Genomic DNA, 23,590 nt, shown 5'->3' on the forward strand with positions numbered 1-23,590 from the left:
GCAGTTTGCATCCTTAATAGTTGCATTATTTACAGCCCCCTTCTGTATATCTCACTTTACTAATCTATTCAAGACTTACTGATACTTAAGGACTTAAGCTTCTAAAATAAATACTGCTGCTGTAATTAAAGAGAGAACATACTCTCAATAGTGGATAGACTGAATGATTAACTACCCCAAAAATATAGTTTACATTTTACCACTACTATTAACTTAAAACAGAATTCTTAATATTGTAAGCATAATGATATTGTCGCATTGTGATATTTGGCCATAACTCCCTCCTCTGAGGGAGCTACCTTTGGGGAAGGGGCGTTGAGGGTGAGTGTCATGGGTTCATGTAGCATGCCAATTTGTGCTATTGCCATTGAGAATGCATTGGGCGTTAAAGTTAAAGGGATTGTGACATTTAAAACACATTTTTGTAGATTTTTTGGCTTTTTTGGCTTTTCTTGACATCAATTTCACCAAAAAAAAAACGAAGTTTGAACATTCAGTGTATTCTCTGCTGTCTGGACTTTTGTGAATAATTATGCAAAAATGTCTCATCTGGTTGGACGGCAGGCATATACGTAGATCCCTCCTAAACCTCTGCCCCCTCCCCTCTGCTCCCTGCCTACCCTCTCTTCTCCGCCCCTCTCCTCTCCGCTTCCTCATTGTGACCGCGACTTTGTTTCTTTGTAATACTTACTAATAATGGCTTCTAGAGAAAAATCAATCTGCTCTGTTGTTGGCTGTGTCAATCAACACAAGTCCTTACACTGGATACCAACTGGCCTAGATGACTCTTTTATTAATGACGGTGACGTTCCTAACAAATTGTCAAAGAAGCGCATCTTGGGTTGACAGGAAAGGGGGAATTACCGACATCTACAGGCTAAAAGAATGTGTTTTTCCATGGCTTCTCAGGATGCAGATTACACATACACAAGTTGAGTGTTCAAACTTTTTAGACACGTTTGAAGGACCATGGCCAAGACTTTTAATGTTGTTAAAATTATGTTATAAATAATGTCATAATACCTTTAAGAAACTACAAAACATTTCAAAGTAAAAAGTTCCAGCATGTGTCTCCACAGTAAGCTGAATTTTCAAAGTGTGAATGGAGTTTCTAGGTGAAAGTGATTTTTTGAAGTGCCACTATCTGCCTATAAATGTCTCAAATTTGAAAGCACTATATTTCTAAATCTATGAAACATTTCAAAGATTCCTTTTCAGGCACACATGTCCACCGTAGGATGAACCTAAATAGGTTTGAATGGGGTTTCTAGGTGTAAGTATGTAGGACTAGTAGTGGGTGAAACGTTACAATGGTAATATGTTTTAAAACAATGAGTAATGGTAATATTTAGTGGTTTTCACTTTTACAAAAAATAATAATAATAATATAATATAATATAATAATTCTTCTTAACCGTGCACTTGCACGACATGGGGAACATTCATCAAAAGCAGCTGATCTACAAGCTCACAAGCTGTCATGATGTTGTGCAGCCTATATATTTTGGTTATTTAATTTTATATAGTGCTTAAATTAGTCCTTTAATGCAGACCGATACAAATAAGGCAACATAAACACATAATAATTGAATAAATCTGGAAAACATCATTGGTTTGTGATCAGTTTGACTGCTTAATGAACAGTAAAGACATCAGGATTAGGTTAAACCACCGGGATGTTAGCCTTGTCCGGAGCAGGCTAAGTCCAAAGCATTAGTTTCCATGGTAACTAATGTAGCATTACTTTCATGAAACCGAATCAAGCCTCAACATATCCAGATTAACTGGTTAAATTAATCTGGTAAGATCAACCAGTTTTCATGAAACCGGTTAATCACTGATCCAGGATATATTAAGCCAGGATATGTGTTAAAGCCCGGCTTAATCTCTAATCCAAGTTTCGTGGAACGGGCCCCAGGGAGAGTCAAACATGTGTTCTCTCCGCAGTAAATAAATAAACAGCAGTGTTAGGGACCGTGTACCGTGTCCGTGACCACGACGCAGATCTGTCTGTATGCAATCTGACCATTATTATTTATTTACACTGTCATGCTCGTTTGAGGACGGGTAGAGAGCAGAGCATACTGTACATGTGTTTGGGAATGTTTCTGAACCAGAATAACCCGTTCTGAGCAAAACTCCCCCCTATGCACTGGCCCTATAAGTTGGTACAGGTGGCAAAGATCAATTTAATGTGGGGTGGCAATTGTTTGGTTTAGGAGATACTGTACAGCTGCAGGTTTGATCTCTGGCTTCTCCCAGTGCTGCCGTTGAAGTGTCCGAATGCCTGTTCCTCGGGCTGCCCACTGCTCATAATATTTCCCCACAGGGATCAATAAAAGTAATAAAAAAAAAAAAAAAGGACACTAGTAACAGCACTGTACATTCACAATTTCTCCCAGCACATTTAGAGTAATTGGAGCCAGCGGAGAAGGCAGCAACAATGAAAGCGGCAGCACTGTCGTACTCATTTGTCCCTTTCCTGTTTGTGTTGGGTGCTGGCACCCTGTGAGTCATTACTTTAGCAATGAAGGTCAAGAAATCAGAGACACTACAATGTTGATATCTACAGTAAAACTAAACTGAAATATGGTGGTGGTTTTCAAATGTAACCTTGTGCGGTTTATATATTTAACATTTTCAAGGGGACAAAGTGCACTTTCAAAATAAAGATTACTATACTAGAGAGAGGGGGATGAGGGTTTTCAAGTGCAACCTTTTGCAGTTTTGTCATTTAACAAAACAATTCAATGGGATCATTTTCACTTTCAAATAAGGATTAGTTGCTTTCTCAACAGGTTTCCACATATTTTCTTACCCTTTCACATAATTTATTTTCTCAGACAGCAAAATCTTCTTTGCCGTTTTGTTATCCGTGTGGCCTATATTGTGATGACTAGTATACTGTATTTTTGTAATACTTTGTGTGTTTTTATTTTAGTGCTTGGTGGGCCAGAGTCTCGCGGGGTACTGAGGAAAATCAGTGATATGCTGGAGGTGATTATGAAGAGGATGGATGCACTGTCTAAAGTCGGCAACACCACAGACTCCCACAGGCTGGACGAGCTCAGTTCCGCACTGGACAGGTAGGCTACACAGGAAAGCCCCGCTGTGTTTGACCACTGGACAGGTAGGCTACACAGGAAAGCCCCGCTGTGTTTGACCACTGGACAGGTAGGCTACACAGGAAAGCCCCGCTGTGTTTGACCACTGGACAGGTAGGCTACACAGTGAAGCCCCGCTGTGTTTGACCACTGGACAGGTAGGCTACACAGGAAAGCCCCGCTGTGTTTGACCACTGGACAGGTAGGCTACACAGTGAAGCCCTGCTGTGTTTGACCACTGGACAGGTAGGCTACACAGGAAAGCCCCGCTGTGTTTGACCACTGGACAGGTAGGCTACACAGGAAAGCCCCGCTGTGTTTGACCACTGGACAGGTAGACTACACAGTGAAGCCCTGCTGTGTTTGACCACTGGACAGGTAGACTACACAGTGAAGCCCTGCTGTGTTTGACCACTGGACAGGTAGGCTACACAGTGAAGCCCTGCTGTGTTTGACCACTGGACAGGTAGGCTACACAGTGAAGCCCCGCTGTGTTTGACCACTGGACAGGTAGGCTACACAGTGAAGCCCCGCTGTGTTTGACCACTGGACAGGTAGACTACACAGGAAAGCCCCGCTGTGTTTGACCACTGGACAGGTAGGCTACACAGTGAAGCCCTGCTGTGTTTGACCACTGGACAGGTAGGCTACACAGGAAAGCCCCGCTGTGTTTGGCCAGTACAGTAGTTGCTTCTTTTTTGGAACTATGCTTAACCCTCCCTAATACTAACCTCAGTAAAACTATGCCTAAACCTAACCACAGTAAAACTATATGCCTGTCCGGGAGGCAATCAGACACATGTTTAGGTGGATCTAACAGAACGGTGGTGGGATTAATAATCCCGCGTCACGGATCCTCATTGTGGTCCTCTCAAAGGAACACAGTGAAAATAAGCTCTTGACCGTTTTATGTGCTCGTCGGCCACCGGTCTACTTGAGAACGATGCAAAAACCACGGCTTAAGGTTTTCAAAAAACACAGTTTTAGGCGTGCCCCCTAGTGGTTGATTCACAATGAAGCCAATATTAGATCAGTCAGTACATTGAAACCCCCAAAAATTTATAGAAGAGATTTCAATGGATTGTGTTACTATTGGGTAGGCTAAATATAAATAACCTACAAAACATTTAGGAAAAACTACAACTTCTGGAAAGCATCATTTTCAAGACTGGTTGGTTGTGCCTGTTGGGCACTGGCCTACTTGGAATGATGCAAATTGGAAATGGATACCCCACCCAGATATGTCTGTGTCCCTTTTATGTCCATATGGAGTTATTTGTCAGGCATGCCCGAATATGGAGTCTATGCAGACGTCAGAATGATGTCAGGCCAGGTCCATATATGGCCACTGGGCAGAGGCCTTTTTGGGGCGGTTCTGGACAACCGTGGGTCCGACCGACTCGACACCGGGCACTGCGTGTGTCGAATTTGAATTATTGGTACTGTGTGTACACACAGACAGAGACGTGGTGCATTTATAGATAGATGGCGTCCACGATTGCTTTCAACCATACCCAGAGCCATAGAGTAAGACAGAGTTACGCAAACTCCGTTCACTTAATGGGGCCAGTCCAATGGCGGCTCTTCTACATAGACTTCTATTGAGCATGGGGATAAACGGGAGTTTACGGAATACATTGGAGTCTATGGGCTCGTGCGAGTACATGAACCACGTGACCGGGCTGTTTTCTGCCCCCTCAATATCGCAACTGTTCTATTTGATGGCTCTGACCATACCTAATATTGAAGTTATGGCAAACCAACCACCCAACTTGTTTGCAGTGTTGTTTTTGAAAAACCTTATGCCTATACCTAACGCCAAATCTGGAACTTGTCACCAAGAGCCAAATCTTTACGAGTTCCCTCCCAGATATTGGTTTTGGTGGATCCTCACATACATGGTACATTTTAATGAGCCAGGATTCCATGATGAGAGAATACCGTATATTTCCTTCGCCCAAAGCCTATAAAGACCAAAGAGTTATGACGAGACAAAACTGCTTTAAGCCTGATTTATAGATCATTGTAGAGCGGTGGCATGAGCCAAAAATAGCCTTAATGGCATTTCTAATGAAATGTAAGCAATTCTATTGCAATCTAATGCAATTTAAGCATTGTAACATTGCAGCGTTCTGAATTACCCTTTACGGTCGCCTTTGTGGGGCTGTGTGCAGATAACTGGGGCACCCCTGTGGAGAGGTGCCAATGTTGTGGACAGAAATCCTTTTCATGTAATCCAGTGTTGATCCAGTGTGAATCATATATCCTTGACACCAACATATTCCTCGGACAGCTTAACGGCCAAGCTACAGTACACCAAGCGCGTGTGCGTTTGACTTACAGTATGCGCAGTCTGCGAAAATAATGCATGTGCAAAACGTTCCTAGTTATACACCAAATCTGTGGGCGTGCACAGATTTGCTTGCCGGTCAGTGCCGGACAAGTCAAAGCTACTGTACCACCCCGGTGCAGTGTGATCTGTGGTCTCCATGGCAACAGACCCTTTTCTCGCGCACACACACACACGCACACACTAGCTCAGGGTTTGAGAGGAATGTCTCCCTCTCGCAGCAGTCTGACACCTCTGTGCTTTGCTCTCTTGGACATCACTGTTCCTATACGCTTACCTCTGGCCCTCTTCCTCACACTTCACTGAAAAATCTCCTCTTAAGAACAATAGAAGCTACCTTTGAAAATGCTCAGTACATGGTACAGTACTTTTTACCATTATGGTTCCACTGTATGACTGAATTTAATTTAAGTGGTTCTCAACCTTCTCTGTTTGTGACCCCCCCCCCCCCAAAAAAAAAAACAAAACAAAATCATAATGACCCTCCAATTTGTTTACCATTGGCTATTTTCACAATTCTTGCCTCTTTCTTATTATTTGACAATTTTGTCCAATATTTTATAATAAAGTTTGTTGATTACTGTTGATGCAGTAATGGTCTTTTTCTTTTTCCTTTTTTTTAGGTATTGAAAAGTCTTAAAAGTCCATAAATTGACAATTCACTATCATTGGGGACCCCTCAAAATCCTGTGGGGACCCCCCTGGGATGCAATAACATTAAGTTGCGTGTCTACCAAGGGTACAATGGGCCTATTAAGGAAACATTATTGCAAAAAAGAGCAAATGCTTTTAAATTTTAAATGTAATGATGATATAAAATGTCTGCTATCAGTATTCATTGGCTTCGTTCTGCCTCCGCTGGGTGATAAAACATGTTTAATAAGTCTAGCTGCTGGACTGACCCTAGACACAGACAGTTTGAGATCAGCAGTCAGGAGATAGTTTGCCAACCTGGTATACTGTTAAAAAAGTAATTAGGTTGGCGTCTTGCTCTTTAATGCATGAATAACCTCTCCTAGACCAGAATTCAGTAATAAAAAATGTCAGGTTGATTCATATGAGCATAGCAATGTGTGAGAGTCAATGAAAGTCCGTGTTGCATGTCGATGTGACACGCTACGATCTTGTAAATCTGCTATTTTTGAATACTCAGCCAATGTGCTATATATAGCTAATATCTATGACATGGATGCTTACTCGTTTTAATGGGTTAAACGTAATGTATACTCCATTATTTTTAAACCTCATCTCCATGCATCTATCAGGAGGAGCAATGATTAGTCCCTCAATGCTCTCTGTATCGCTGAAGCAGCAAATTGAAAGCCTCAAGGACCCCCCGGGGTCCTTGAGGGGTTTCAGGGGGTTCCCAGTTAAATGTGGCTGTTCAAAGATAGCAGATATATCTTGAAAATATTGGAATATTTTGCATAATTTATTAAAATTATTATTATTAATTTATATCAATGTGGGGGTCCTTGGTAGGAAAAGGTGTGAGAACTACTGCTGTACTATACTGTACCACAGATCAGGAGGGTGGATTATGAATTACTGTAGGTGGCATGACTACAGTAAAATAATTTACATATAAGGGCCTTAAAACTGTTGAAGGTCACAATACTCTTTTTCAAAAAGTTAATTTGGTCTCCGAAGTCCCCAAAAACATGCTTTTGAAGTTGTTTGCTGAGTTATTAGCATGCCTCTACAACCCTTTGTTTATGTTCATATCTTATGGACAGGCTGTTTTTGTCTGTAGATTTATATGCAAATGAGCTTAATTTTAACGTCAAGATTAGCTCATTCAAACATTCCATTGCTTCCATTGCGTCATTTAAAAACACTGTGTTTGCACTTCGTATTAGCAGCACTAGGTATAGCCACATTTATTACTCAATTCATTACTCAATGTCTGCTCTGACAGGGGGAATTTTTTTTGGGGGGGTTATTAGGCTAAAAGCATTTTATGACCTTTAGCTGCAACGTTTTGTCGATTTTGTTACAGTTGAAATGTATGTCAAGTCTGCTACATCCAACTGTGTATCTTTTGCTTTCAGGCCTTCAAAAGTCAAATGCAGTTAACAACCTAATTGCGCTCGCTTCTCATTTCTTTTGGGGATTCGCTTCAGTGTGCCGAGTCACTTTTCTTTATCTCGACACATAACTTGTCTGGCGGTGTTTAAGAGCTTTTTCTATTTCACGCTCCAACCGAGTTCCACACAATTAGCATTTCCTTCACTTAGTTCAATGTACTTCAATGTGTCCAGGAAGAAAAAACACGACAAAGCCAAAATGAAAACGGGTCAAATGCTGTAGGAGGGAAGCCAGGACTGGAATAAATAAAGTCTGCTGTTCTGTCAGAGGCTTGGTTCCAAAATGTTCTGTGAAGTTTACCTGTTTGAAACTGCACAAATTCAATGTTGTGTGTGTGTGTGTGTGTGTGTGTGTGTGTGTGTGTGTGTGTGTGTGTGTGTGTGTGTGTGTGTGTGTGTGTGTGTGTGTTCGATCAGGATGCAGCCTATGGGTCTAGTGGAGAGGATCCAGGCCATAGCACAGAACATGTCTGATATGGCCATGAGGGTGGAGCAGATTCTACAGCGCAGCATGGCCAGTAATAGAGGTAGAGTTTGAGCAACACACGCACGCACGCATACATCCAAGAACACCATTTAGTCGCAATGCTTCAGTGCTTCTTGTCTTGATAGGCCTTTAGTTTAGCCCTATCCATTTCAAACTCATTTTACGCCTCAAGACTTGTGCACGCACGCACGCACGCACGCACGCACACACAAGTTCTGTTGCTGTTGAGCAGAAACCTCGTATTTCATTTATCAACCTTTTGTGTTTTCACTATGTCATACTACAAAGGAAAAGCCGATCTACAACATGTAACATTGTGACATGTTGAGAGCTTGTAGATCTGCTATTTTTTATTTTTTAAGTGAAAGCTTTAGACTAGAGTGTCCGTGGGTTTTATATTGAACCAATGAAAAGTATTAAATTAACAAGATCTTGTGACTAAATAATCACTGGACATGTGTTAATGTGTTAAAGATGGAGTGCCCTTATGTGGCCACACCCACCAGTTCATTACGTATACCTTGTTTTCACCATAGCAACACCCACCTGAACTTAAGCCTCACCCTGTTAATGGGGGAGGGGTTATGGTTATGATGACACTAAAAGTGGTGTATTTCGACTGGGCCTTTTGACTCAAAGGCTTTCAGCTTTCAGGAAGAAATAATAAATACACAGGGAAGACATATTTGAATATTATAACCTGGGGGTGTACTAGGTCACATTCACACCTATATACTTTGGTAGACTCGATGCGAATGGCCCATTCTGCATATTTAATTTGCTGCGTTTGCCTTCACACTGCGCTGTCTTCCGCTGCAATTGGAAACGCAGCAGGGACCTTTATCAATGTGTTCAATTCATAAACTACACAGTGAAATCTATGGTGGTAAGATTTTACCCATAAATTATACTCGTAATTATAGTAAAATAATTAAATTTGGCTGTCGTGCTGTCAGGGACTAGACCTCTCTCTCTCTATCTCTCTCTCTCTCCCCCCTCTCCCTCTCTCTCTCTCGTCCTCATATTTCGATCAGGGCTTCGGTCTCCTCATTCGACCATGTCTATTCACGGTAACGGGACTTCTTTGCGCTGAGTGAAATATGCCTTCTCCGTCTCCAACTGTGTTTCCTCATCATTCACATGTCACATTGTTTGCTTCATTTCCTTTATTTGCATTCACACCTGCACCGAATTGTGCGATTGGAAGCGAAGCGAAACCTCCGTTTTTGGAGAATGCGGTTATTTGATGCACATTAGGATTCGAATGAGACTTCACACCTGCCAAACAAAGCACACTTAATTTGCAGCAAGATTCGTTTTAATCGCAGTAAAGCTTTCTGGTGTGAATACTGTATGACCTTAGACTTAGAGTAATGTTAACTCCATAGACATAGACAAATCCATCTTTAATATTTTATGATCTTTTGATGAATTGGACCACAATGGAAACAAGTCCCCTTGGGCTTACTACAGTACATGTACTGTTTAGTCTGACTCCAGAATACATTGAACATGAGGTTATATGCTTGGCCTTAGCATTTGTTATTTAATCATATAGAACATGACAGATGTTTCTCTCTGCCATATTACCATTCACATAATCCTCCCTTCATGTCATGTGGTGGAATTGCAACACTCCTCCGCTGCATCATCACCACAGTGCTTTGTCGCTGTCTTATCATAAACACTACACTGTGTGATGTTAAATGCCTGCTTACCGTATATGAATTACTGTCTTGTTAATAGGATCTGAGCCTGTCCGCTTTTATCTATTAGCCTTTGCTCTCAATGGGCCTGATTCTTCAACGCGCTTCCGCTTATATATTGACGTGACGCTAGCGGAAAGGCATTTACGTGGATTTCCCACATTAATTTGGAATTCATGAAAATGGCCGTGAACTTGACGCTGTCTTTGGTTCGTCGGAAACTCCACTAAATCCTCCGCCACCTCTTTAGGTGGCGGAGAAATTTGCGGAAGCATACACTTGCATATAGATTTATTCAGAAGGCTTTAGTCTTCATGCTGAATCAATAAATAGTCCCCAAATCTCAGATAAAATATGTAGGCATGTGCCCCCAACATATTGGTCGATCAGCACATAAAAAAACGATATATATATATATATATATAAAAGCCGAGTGCACTTGTATGCTGCATGCATTCTAGAGGCAAGTTAGCCTATAGAGTCCCATAAGGAAACTGCCCCTGCAAGCCCCGACACCTTTTATTTTATTTATTAGGATATTTCTATAGCATGCCATGCGCGATTGCGCTGCTCACTGGACAGCCTTCTCTAGGCTACTCGCAGTGCAACCGTGCAACGCGTTGTGAGCTTGTAGATCGGCTCTCGCGGACTGCATGTTAAAAAACAAACTCACAATTATAATAAGAACATAGGCCTACACTTATCTGCATTTTGCACTGTACGAATCTAACGTTGTTTCGGTGTGTGTGTGTGTGTGTGGGGGGGGGGGGGGGGGGCAGACAGCAGCGTGCTGCCGATCCGATTCACATTGGAAAATGAATAGGGCTAATTAGCCCTATATAAAAAATATAAGACCACATTTATAGCCTAATGAATGCAGCGTGTTTGAAAGTCGGCCAGTCATATCAGTTTTAAACCAGCTCACCTCCACTCGTGAACATGACGGACAGACAGACAGAATTTATAATAATGTATATTGATATTGATCACATGGATGCCACACACAGAATAGTTTAACTCACTGGATAAACTCACTGGATTATAATTTCTTCAGACAAGAGGATCCCAGGCCTATAATATATTTACTTATGAATGTATGGGCTACTGTTCTTTATCGCGCAACAGTGTCGAGGGCCCATGCAGCCCCCCTCCCTCTCTCGTCTCTCTCTCTCTCTCTCGCTCTCTCTGAAAAGACGACTTTTGCATTGACATATCCATATTTTAAATATCGGATATGTTTTACCTCTGCAAAGGTGTGAGTGAGCACCCGCCTTGGTCCCGAACTTAATTAAATAAATTATAATTATATTGCTTCAGCGGAGCACGCAACGTTGCAAGCTTGGATAGCAGTGACCGCGGCTGTGATCTCAGACAAACTGCTGTCTGCTGAGTCATGCTTGAAGCCTTTTATGGTATGAAATTGGGCGTGGATCAATGCAGATGAGGTTGTCGGTTGCTTTTCCGATCACTTTGCACCCGCTGCTTTCAGTATGACATACACCTGCGATACGCCAGCGCACCTGTGGTACACACCACTCTCTGAATAACACGTCATCTCAACGTAGCTTGATCGGACGGATAAATACGATATCTGTTTCCGTCACCGTTACACTCTGGCGCATTTCGTTTTTGAAGAATCAGGACCAATGTCTTTATTGGGCACTTGTATGAAATGGCATTCATTAAATACAATCCATTTAGTCCATCCTATGCATCAGACAGAGATGACATATTCAATGCGTTGCTGAGCGGCACTGCGTTTAAGTGACACGTTTAGAACATGATGTCTTGTCAAGAGAGACACAGGCGCTTTCATCAATGAAATAATCCCCCTGAAATCATCAAATAAAGCAACTTTGTTGCAAAGAGATTCCCTGTGTTTGCTACCAGCTTGACTAATCCCGGGCTACGTTTTGACAATGTCAAGCTTTGGCGCCCTTTAGTGCGAGCGCTGTCATTATTATGGTAATCGAGCAGAATGGCTGCTAATTTGTCGCCTGTGATTGTGCTCAGCGAGGCTTGGCAGCACGCCGGTGGAAGGGACAGCAGCCGCTCCTTTTAATTAGGCCACCAAGCGCCGGATAGTGAGGAGAATGGACGAAGGGAAGGCGAAAGAGAGAGAAAAGGAGATGCAGGGGGTTCAAAGATAAAAGTATGAAGAAGAGGGTGGCAGAGGTATTGAGAGAAAGCAGTCGGGCAGGAGATCAGTGGAGAGAAGGAAGCGAGGTAGAGTGACAAATCTAATGATTATTTCATTAATCACGCCCATATGGCATTGTGTATCCAGCGCCCTTGCTGGGTCGCAGGGCAGGCCGGGCTTTTAGATGAGCTTGTTAACTGGCCCCAGAACATACCTAATGAACCCCCACCGCCTTAACGACCGAATGCTGCTGTAGTTCTGACAGAAAGACAGAAAGACATCCTGCAGGCGGTTCAGACGAGTATTAACCTGTTCAAACTGTTTATTGTTTAGGCATTTATTTACACAGAAAGTAAAACAACAACCGAAAATGAAATCTGAGTGTTTTTAATTAGTCCTCTAAATCACTTGAAATCTGAAATGAAGTCTGTAGTTGAGTGGCTGTTCAAGGCTCACAGCTAATCAGCTTTTTCTTGTGAAACCTAATGCACCACAACAACACCCCCTCCCATTGTTTTAATTCTTCTAAATCACATGTCTGTACAGTACTTATATTGTGTGCTCATGGCTCCTTTCATATATATATATATATATATATGTTCATTTAACCACATCTCCTCTCTTCATTGTATTTACTTTAGTCCAGCACCAGACAAGAACTGGATGTGCGCTAGCCACCTACCTTTTATACCATTTAACCACATGAGCCTTAGCGAAGTTAGCGTTCCCTATTTTGGGACAACCATTTGGCTATCTACAAGCTCACAACCTTGTGAGCTTGTAGATAGCAACAACAGATAGTACAGTTGATCAGCTTAGTTCACCTACTGTAAGAGATATATGTAGACTAGAGGAGCAAAAACACTGGGGGACCTACGTATAATGAGCTTAGGTGAATTATCCTAATATTGGTGCATAATGATGAATTGTATAATTGTATATCGTACATTCACACAGGGTAGGTAACCTGATGCGTTAATATTATTCATTATCTATTTCTATTTGCACTTTACTTCTCATTAAATAGAGCATTACTTTAAGCAAATGTGAAAGGGCACGCTCGTTGTTCAGTGAATTTTCAGATTATGAAAGTGCAGATCGTATAGCTTTCAAATGGAATCTGAAAATAGTGAAGATAATAATAATAATGAAGAAGAACTTATTTTAAAGTTCTCAAATGGATAAAGCAGCTAAGAAAAAGCCTGTCAAAGATCTGTGGTACTATATCTCACACCTCCCACAGCACTTAAGGACAATGTAGCGAAGGCTACCGTGTTTTCTGATCCTAAAGCTACTGTTTGTTATACATGAGTGGATTATTCAACGTACAGTACTGTGTGTTATAGGGTGAGACTTTAACTCATAATGCTGTCTTTCTCTCTGTCAGTTAGGGATGGAGCATCAGGCCAGTGTGATATTCCTAAAAACCCCCGGTACCCAGACTGCCCCAGCAAGGTGGACGTAAGTCTACACCGCATAATCATTTCCAAATTACCTGACGTAGAGACCTCAAACTGTCCTTGCCTTTGGCGCTCTTACACCCTCGATTTATACTTTGCTGTGCTCAGTGTAAATAAGTGTAATAAGTATAAATCAGGCTTTATATCGCTACGTGTTAAGTGCACGGCCAGTCGGCCACTAGGGCCATGAGGGTCTGAGCCATCTACTGTCCATTCTTTCTTCATTACAATTGAGGTGAACTGCGGGCTACGACGGAATATTTGCCCCAAATGGCAAGTGTGCGTCAACGTTGCTGCCATATTGGTAGGAGCAACTTGCCATATAATAACTCCACTGCAAGAAATATGGAGACAAACCTTTTTCTGCTTTGTGAGCATTACTGTTACTAAGTAAGAAAGTGTTTTGGTTTGAAAGGGCTTATTTAATTTATTTGACCAATCCTTTATCATACTACCAAACCAAGCCACATTAAGATCGGTTGAAAATTCAGCAAGTCATGATGATTTTAATTACGGAGAGCTCTCCTTCCTTAATAGACGGACATACAAGTATCCAGAGTTTGACTTAAATGGTGGCCGTGTTGATGCATCGCTCCAATGAGCAGCAGCAGCCAATACAGTATCTATCTACCATGACCTTCATGGCTGTGCCGCCGTTTGCAGCACAGCCTTGTAGTGGTAAAAAAGAACTCACCTGGCCGCAACGTTAGTTTTTATGAACCAATTTGACCACATTAACAAGAGGTCATAAGGGATGAACACATAAACCCCTCACCAATGAAACCTTTTATTGAGCTTGATATCGACCTCAGTCGACTGCAACAGTTTAAGTCACATAATTGTGATGTATGCAGCACTCGTGAGAGAGATTAAACTGAAACTATGTTAATTTGTTGGCATGGAAACCTGGCCTTCCAGTGGATGCGTGCGCGCTGGACCTCGGACCCTTGTTACGCCTTCTACGGCGTGGACGGCTCGGACTGCTCTTTCCTCGTGTACCTGAGCGAGGTGGAGTGGTTCTGCCCCCCGCTGGCCTGGAGGAACCAGACCGCCGTGCCAACCTACAAACCTCCACCCAAGAGACAGGTAACCACATCCATCCTCCACCCAAGAGACAGGTAACCACATCCATCCTCCACCCAAGAGACAGGTAACCACATCCATCCTCCACCCAAGAGACAGGTAACCACATCCATCCTCCACCCAAGAGACAGGTAACCACATCCATCCTCCACCCAAGAGACAGGTAACCACATCCATCCTCCACCCAAGAGACAGGTAACCACATCCATCCTCCACCCAAGAGACAGGTAACCACATCCATCCTCCACCCAAGAGACAGGTAACCACATCCATCCTCCACCCAAGAGACAGGTAACCACATTCATCCTCCACCCAAGAGACAGGGTTTAAATTAAATTAAATTAATTAACCGAATTCCATACTTTTTATTTTTAGTTAAGGATTTGAGTGTGTTGATAAATTTGCTGATAGAGTTGAGTTAAAAACCGCACACACAGACACAGCTGCTTTAGTCACGTAATGCAGTCAGTGTGTCTGAACGTCGCCAGCGGAGCATCCGTTCAGTTCCACTCCAGCTCCTTTCTTTCCTTTGGTGTTCCTGTCCAATCAGAAAGCAGCGATAGCTGTTATTTCATCATCCTCCCATGTTTTACCACTCGTTTATCTGTCCATCTCCCGGGAGAACACATGCAGGACGTGTCACTCACACGGCTTCTGCCTCTGATTGTCTCTGAATGCCGCTGGCCCTGTTTGTTTTTGTGTACAGTAGTCTCAATGTATTCACTGTATCCCCCCACAGTTAGCCATACTCCTCCCTGGAGCACTGTAACACCAACCGGCCCGCTGGGCAGTCGTTACTTTGCTCTGCCGTGTATTCTAATTAGCTGCCTATATTCACTGCCACTAATCCTACAGCTTTCCCTCGGGGGGGGGGGGGGGAGATAGCTTCTTTTTTGGCTACCTTCACGAACAATGATTCACCTGCACGGGGGAAAGTACAGTTCTGCATATTGATTCTGTCTGTGGGAGAGTGTCAGGATTTGTGTGTTTATGATGGAGAAAAGTGCAGGCGCCAAATATAGATATGAGAGAGAGCGAGAGAGAGCCAGCAAGATACTGTAGAGATGTTGGCTATATACTGCGTGCGTGCGTGCGTGCGTGTACGGTGTACGTCTCTGCATACAATGTAGGCATTTATTCATAATCCAGAGAGATTTAAGTAAGAACAACAAATGGTAATCTGTCAAATACATAGTCACCAAGGATCATAAGCAAGCTAACAGTAGAATATCTGTACAATGAAAATGAGTATACACTATAGAGTGCTATGTCTACAAACTCTACATAATATCTATTCTAAAGTACATAAGTTTAGCCTTTGCATACGCCTGTAACGTCATCGAGTCTAGTGCAAGTGCTAAGTGCTAAGATGGAGTCTGAAGAGGTGAGTTTTCAGACTACGCCAGAAGATTGGGAGTGAGTCTGCAGTTCTGATTGTTGTGGTGGTTTGATCAGACTTAGAAGATATGGGGGGCGGGGTTGGCGAAAGGCCCTTTCTGTGTGGAGTTTGCATGTTCTCCCTGTGTGCCCTAGGGTAGGTATACCCTCACAAAAAACATGCAGTAATCCTGGTCTCTAAACTGCCTCCCCCTGGCCAGCCGGGGCGCCTGATGGAGGGGAAGGAACTGGTTGGAATAACGTGTTCCTTCCACGCGCTATGTCCAACCAGGGAAACTCCCCCCTGTCAGGTGTAAAGGAGCGACTTGGACACTTATGCATGATGGAAGCATGAGTTCAAGTCCGTTGCTCTCCCCAGGTTGGTGGATGGTGTGTAGAGCCCAGGATCACATTAGATAATTGACACAGGGGTGAGAAATGGGTTACAAAATCGTGGGATAAAAGATATTATTAAAAACAAAAAAAGATATGGGGGTGCCATACCTTAGTATGCCAGACCTGTTTTGTACTCTGTGCGGGCAGCAACCGGTAGCCAATGGAGGAGGGGGGAGACATGTGAGAACTTTGGCTGGTTGTATGCTGCGGCATTCTGGATCAATTGGAGAGGTTTAAGTGCACATGCCGGTAGGACAGTAAGGACAGAGTTACAATAGTCATTAACACTTAACACGTGCTTGCACAGTATTGCACCATCAGAGAGCAGTAGAGGTGGAATGAGAGAGAGGCTTTTTATGTGCACGACCTCAGGCAGCCTTGGGGCCCGAGCAAATGACAGCGTATGACACAGAGAGCTGTGCTGCAAATCCACTTGAAGAAAGAAACCGAGAGAGAGACAAAGGTCGTCTCACAAAAAGAGCGACCATCAACGACCGCCGCTGGGCTCTGGCCGCCGTCATAAGTCTTTTATATTTATGGCTCTGACAGCTGACAGGTGAGTTTTGCAGCCGTGTGCGTGCCATTGATTTTTGTTCCACCTGCTGTTTGCTTCCTGAAGGCTGCCCTGCGCTCAGACATCGGGGCTCTGCTGGAGCAGGTGGGGACAGGGAAAGAGTCCCTGAGCTTCATGAAGAGACGAATGCGGAGGATGGCGGCGCAGTGGGCCTCGGCGGCCCGGCGGCTGGATGACAAGCTACGCAGCCAACACAGAGAGCAGAAGAGGGTCAGTGCAGTAAATGCTCACACACGTCTGTACACACACACACACACACACACACACATACACACACACACACACACACACACACACACACACACACACACGCTCAGGCACCATTTCTGCTTGGCTAGGAGAGATGGTGCACGTATACGTTTCAGTCAGTAACTAGTACCCAACACACACACACACACACACACACACACACACACACACACACACAGTTCTCAATGGAAGTGTATGGAGACCATCTCCAACCACTGTAATTGTAGGCTACTACTGTACAGTAGGTAGTAGGTATTTAACCAATGTGTATGGACACATTGGTTAAAATATTATTTTATTCATCAAAATAACAAAATGAAATAAGTAATAACATTCGTATAATCTCTGTCTCTGAGTTACAGTGGATAAATTAACAATGGGGACTTTACTGTGTAGTAGTGTCACAAGAAATGAATGTTATGAACAGCTAATGTGCACTATCACTCACTCACTCACTCACTCACTCACTCTGACACTCACTCACTCACTCACTCACTCACTCACTCACTCACTCACTCACTCACTCACTCACTCACTCACTCACTCACTCACTCACTCACTCCTTGTTCATGTTCCCAATGGAGAGCAGCTTGACAGTAATGGTCACTGTCCATTAACTACACTCTGTAGACTAATCTCCAGGCTGAGACAGACTGACTGACTGAATGACTGACTGAAGTCTGACTGTTGAAAATAGAGCAATAGCAATGAAAAAACTATAATCAGTAGGCTATAGACAGGAATAGGCTCAGCAAGAGCAGATGTTTCATGGCAGACTGGACAGAACCCCTTTTTTTTCCCCCGCAGCGGGGGAAAAAAGTTATTGTTTTTTTCGTTGGGTATCGCTGCTGCTGGTTGCTGGCTACTGCTGCCACTTTTAGATATCAAGGAATTATTGGCTTTAATGAGCCGTTGTGGTGGCACTGACACTATCGCCTCGGCAGGTTCTGGTGCTGCGTCGGCAGGTAAGCCACCAGATTAGCATTTGAATGCCTGAACTGCGCAAACGTAAAAGGGGACAGGCAACGCCCACCCCCTGACACATAGTCACACGTAGTGAAGTTGAAAGGAAATAAATAGAAAAACAACCAGGAGTAAAAGTGTTTTCTGCTGATCCAACAGACAGTAAAATGTGAAATACTGTCTCCTCCAACCCCAGGAAACATTCAAATTTGATTTCGTTCATACTGTACAGTATATTTTTTGCAGTGAAATGATAAAAGCCTTCCTCAAGCAGACAAAAAAACAGGCACGCAGGCAGGAAGGAAGGTATTAACGTTGTGTATTCATGCCCAGATGCCATGCTAGTACACAGAACTGCTGCCACATCTCCCGCGCTCAACCATGCAGATTGTTCAGCTGCAGTTTCAAGACTGAATGACTTTAAGCACACAGTGGAATCCACAGTGTTAATTGGGTTACAGTCTCGGGGATGAAGGGGAACTTTCGTGTCAAACGCATCGTTTCACATGTTTTCGAGTCAACATTTGGCAGAGAAATACACGGACGACATAGCGTATTTTTTTGCCACGCCATATTTGGTCTTTACATCAGAACGCCGGAATTTAGATTGACAATTTTAGTTTTCCATGAAACCCTCCGTATAGATAATGAAAGAGACTTGGTATTTTTTGTGATTAATTTACTTTAGTGCACTTTAGCTGTTGACATTTATAGGAACATTTCTTTTCAGTGAGTATTGTATGCTAGAACTGGCCTCTGTAGTCGTTCTACATTCCCTCAACTGGCCTGCACTTTAGGTTCAGAGCCTTTGTCGTGTGTGTGTGTGTGTGTGTGTGTGTGTGTGTGTGTGTGTGTGTGTGTGTGTGTGTGTGTGTGTGTGTGTGTGTGTGTGTGTGTGTGTGTGTGTGTGTGTGTGTGTGTGTGTGAACCAGAGCATCTACCAAACACTGCACATTTCACTGAAGAAGAGGTGAAAAAGGTAATCGACAATTTACCCAATTATAAAGCAAGTGGTGTAGACGGGGTGACATATGAAACAATCAAAAGCACAAACTCATATAGGACTTTAACCCACATCTTTAATGTATGTCCGGAGAACAAGAGAGTACCCGACTCATGGAAAGGTGCCCTCGTTCACAGAATACCTAAAAAAGGTAACATCCCAGACGACATGGAGAGACATATCCCTCCTCCCAACTGTGTACAAGGTGTTCATGAAATGCCTCCTCTCTCGCATCTTGCCATGGCTAGTGGAAAATAATATTCTGTCCACAACACAAAAGGCCTACATAGAGAGGCAAGGAATGAATGAACATGCCTTTTGCCTTAAGACCAGCATCGATGATTTTAAGCACGAGTCATCCCGCTTTTACACAGTGTTTTTAGATTTCCGTGACGCATTTGGAACCCTGGCGCACGACATTATGTTTAGATCCCTGGAGGAAATCCATCTGCCCCAGGTGTATATAGACATAGTCAAGGATGTCTATAAGGACTCATTTATCCAAGTGATATGTGGCAAAAGGCTCACGGACCCAATCCCCCTACAACTGGGCATAAAAACAGGCTGCCCGTGGAGCGCGGTGAACTTTGTGCTGGCAATCAATGGATGTGCCAGTGTGCGCCTAACGTGTATTCCCCCAACCCTGTGCAGGGGTACGCAGACGACGTGGTCGTATGTTCCCGACACGAGGGAGTAATAAAAGACATGCTTTCCAGGACTGACTCCTTCTTAGAGTGGTCTGGACTACAGGTGAAACAAGCTAAATGTGCAGTCTTTTATGAGAGGAGGAGCGGAGGTAATCGCTGGTATCATGCCAAATCAGACAAAATCCCATCATTCACAATAAGCAATGTACCAATCGGAGTCTATGCACGCCACGAAACTTACAGCTACCTCGGACACAAATTTAATGTCGCCGGGGAGTGGGCAGCGCAAGTGGACGAGATTGCGGCAGATTACACGGCCAGGCTAGACCTGATACATTTCTCTCTTCTCCCACTGGTTATGAAGCTGGAAGCGATTGGGCAGGTCGCCCTGTCCAAAATACAACATCTATTTTCCAATGTTCATATACCAAAGAAGGTACTGTATGACTTGAACAACAAAACTGTACAGCGAGTGAGAGAATGGTTTGGCCTGAGCACACACACAACCCAGGACTTCATATTCCACAGTAAACGGGAGGGAGGGCTCGGGATACCGAACATTGAATGGACATATATATCCACACGCCTTTCCCACCTATTAAACATGCTTAACAGTGACGATCGGGCAGTCAGAGAGCTCGCCACTAACTAACAAGAGACTTGTTAGAGAGACAGCTTCCTCGGGTTCAAAAAGAAGCCCAGTGGTAAATTGGATACCAACGCAACTGGTATTGGTGTAAACTCTGACTAGCCTGATCTGAACGATCTGTGTAACTGGACTGGTGTCTCTTTGGAGTGGAAAGGAGCAGACAACGAGAGGGTGCACGTCTCTGAAACTGTGATCACTGACCTGTCAATCAACGCTCGCGCAACAGTAAGCCGCGACGACGGAACAACAAGCGCGCTCCCTAACAACGGCGCGCGTGCGCAACTGCGCATCTTCTAGCGCTCATAGAGCAGCATAGAAAACGGCGCTGGACAGGTCTACGGCTGCAAGGGAAGCTTGCGTGCCTCCAGTCAGCTGATCACTCCGTGTCCCACTCAATTCTAAAAAACGCAGCGATTGATGAGGACATTCTCATTTTCACAGTAAAGGCACGCCTTCAAGTGCTGCCAACCAAACTGAATCTATCAATCTGGTATCCCAATAATCATGACCCTCACTGTCTACACCATGGACAGCATCAGACCATAGAATCTATGTCTCATATATTAAACGACTATTTACAAAGGACTGTATATAGCCAGGCATGACAGAATTGTGAACATTATTGCCAAAGATGTGTCACCTATGTTTCATTCCTCCGTTTCACAAAAAATCCTGTGTGAAACCAGAAATGTTTCAATGCAATGACCCAACCATGTTTGCAAATATAACTGCAAATACACCAGATGTCATTATAATTGACGAGAACAGCAGAGAGGTTTTTCTATTGGAAGTTGGCTGTGCTTTTAATTCAAGTTTAGAGGAAGCTTTCCTTACTAAACAAGTAAAATATCAACCATTAGTACAGACCATTATACAACTGGGCTATACGTGTCAGCTCATTGTTTTTATATTTGGCAGCCTGGGCCATGTCCACAGGCTAGTGGTCAGAGGCTTGAGGATTATAGGGTTGTCCAAGTGTAAGGCAAAGCAGCTTGCAACATACTGTTCAATGTCCTCCATTATAGGCAGTCGGTCTATTTGGAGGAGAAGGTGTTTTTTGTACCCATGATTTACTTTCGGTGTTGGTAATATGACAGACTGAAGTGACCAATGTTGGCTGTGAATAAGTTCATGTGTTGCCTATATTCTGTACATTTAGGGCTTGTTTGGACTCAAGCACTGAGACACGTGATGTTTCGAGTGCGTGGTATATCAGAAGCAACTGAAAATATTTGTGTCCTTGATAATGTATTTTATAAGTGTGTGTGTGTGTGTGTGTGTGTGTGTGTGTGTGTGTGTGTGTGTGTGTGTGTGTGTGTGTGTGTGTGTGTGTGTGTGTGTGTGTGTGTGTGTGTGTGTACAATACACTGGAAGGCATGTGTGTATGAAATGGGGTGGCACTCTCATGGATTCCCTTTGACAGTCAGTACCCTCAGAGCTCAGCCTTTGGAAGCCTAGATTTATTGCAGTCTTCTTCCTTTCCACCCACATAATTCAATTTGTGGCCAGACACTTCTCCTCAAATCCCCTCTCCAATTGAAAAGTGTCTCACCACTTCAAAGGCTTGTATAAAAATGAGTCAAAGTGAGTTATAGTAGTCCATTTTGTATTATGGCTTTTTTTGGGAATTGGGCCAACAGTGCCCTGGTCTCCATCCAGGAGATGCACATGATTCAGCGCTGATGTCATTGGTCCATCTTTATCAAACGAGCAACGCAGTATCGCTGCTGAATCAAAGCCAGCTATCTGTCACTAGAGACGACACCTTTCCCAAATGCCAAGCTCCTTGTTCACGTTCCCAATGGAGAGCAGAACTGTGTTCAGTGTAATGGTCACTGCTTGACAGTAATGGTCACTGTCCATTAACTACACTCTGTAGACTCATCTCCATGCTGAGACAGACTGACTGACTGAATGCCTGTTGGAAAATAGGCGGAGAGCAATAGCAAAAACTATAATCAGTTGACAGTAATAGGCTCAGCAAGAGCAGATGTTTCATGGCAGACTGGACAGAACTGGAAAGAATTCGTCATGGGGGCTCAAGCCCCGCAGCCCCCACAGAGATGACGTCACTGTCTGTCTGTCTGTCTGTCTGTCTGTCTGTCTGTCTGTCTGTCTGTCTCTGTCTCTGTCTCTGTCTCTGTCTCTGTCTCTGTCTCTGTCTCTGTCTCTGTCTCTGTCTCTGTCTCTGTCTCTGTCTCTGTCTCTGTCTCTGTCTCTGTCTCTGTCTCTGTCTCTCTCTCTCTCTCTCTCTCTCTCTCTCTCTCTCTCTCTCTCTCTCTCTCTCTCTCTCTCTCTCTCTCTCTCTCTCTCTCTCTCTCTCTCTCTCTCTCTCTCTCTCTCTCTCTCTCTCTCTCTCTCAGGGATGCCAGATTGAACGTGGTTTGTTTATACATGGCCACATGACATGATAAAAATTATTTTCCACGTCGACATGGCTAGACATTCATTGATCGAAAAAGACCATATAGAAGGCAAGAATCGCAGATACAAAATAAGAAGTAAGGTTACAATAATCAAATATAAGGATATACAAAAGTAAATTGGAGGACTTTAAGTCTGGCCTGATCCTCTACACTTGGACTGACGGCATTAGCATAATGTATAAACAATGAATAAATATAAGTGTCATGCACATGTCTTTAACCAGTAGTAGATCAAAGTGGCTTATTGTCTGTATCAATTGTAGACAATTTACAATCTATCCACAGTGAAACATTTACAGCAGTCTGTTATGTAACTTTCAACCTGGCGTCCCTATTTCGGGCATGTCTTCCTTGGCAAAAATAGCAACCTGTCGCGATGCATTTTTGAGCTTGTAAATCAGCATTTTCTTTTCTATTTGTGGAATAGGGCTTTTACAGCTACACTATATAGGCCTACTTTTCTGTGTGTGAATAAAATATTATTTGGACAAATCTGTAGGTGGAGCGGCAAAGGCGGTCGCTGTACCGCACCACACGAAAAGGGAGTTGAGCCAGAAGGCAAAGCTCTCTGTCTACCGAGCAATTCTTGTTCCTACTCTCACCTATGGTCATGACTGTAAGAATAAGGTTGCGAATACAAGTGGCCGAAATGAGTTTCCTTCAACGGGTGGCTGGCATCTCCCTTAGAGAAGTTCAGTCACACGGGAGAGACTCGAGTAGAGTCGCTGCTACTTCGCCTGGAAAGAAGCCAGCTTAGGTGGTTCGGGCATCTGGTTAGGATGCCTCTCGAGCGTCTCCCTAGGGAGGTCCTCGAGGCACGTCCCACTGGGAAGAGACCCCGGGGCAGACCAAGGTGCAGTTGGAGGAAACACATCGACTCACTGGCCTT

General features: G+C 43.6%; 1 protein-coding gene across 1 annotated transcript in view; it reads left to right on the forward strand.

Annotated features, from left to right (window-relative positions):
- mgat5b (alpha-1,6-mannosylglycoprotein 6-beta-N-acetylglucosaminyltransferase B) overlaps window positions 1-23,590 on the forward strand; it is a gene marked incomplete at both ends in the record, with an annotated part of 88,966 nt that overhangs the window by 18,216 nt on the left and 47,160 nt on the right. Inside the window, 5 exons of the mRNA XM_083779981.1 lie at window positions 2,942-3,086; window positions 7,959-8,068; window positions 13,262-13,335; window positions 14,253-14,420; window positions 16,810-16,974. Of these exons, the coding sequence (XP_083636107.1) occupies window positions 2,942-3,086; window positions 7,959-8,068; window positions 13,262-13,335; window positions 14,253-14,420; window positions 16,810-16,974 (662 nt within the window). The remainder of the gene's footprint in view (window positions 1-2,941; window positions 3,087-7,958; window positions 8,069-13,261; window positions 13,336-14,252; window positions 14,421-16,809; window positions 16,975-23,590) is intronic.

This window comes from Protomyctophum parallelum, assembly GCF_964188405.1.
Source record: "Protomyctophum parallelum genome assembly, chromosome: 13".
In the NCBI taxonomy this organism is placed as follows: Eukaryota; Metazoa; Chordata; class Actinopteri; order Myctophiformes; family Myctophidae; genus Protomyctophum; species Protomyctophum parallelum.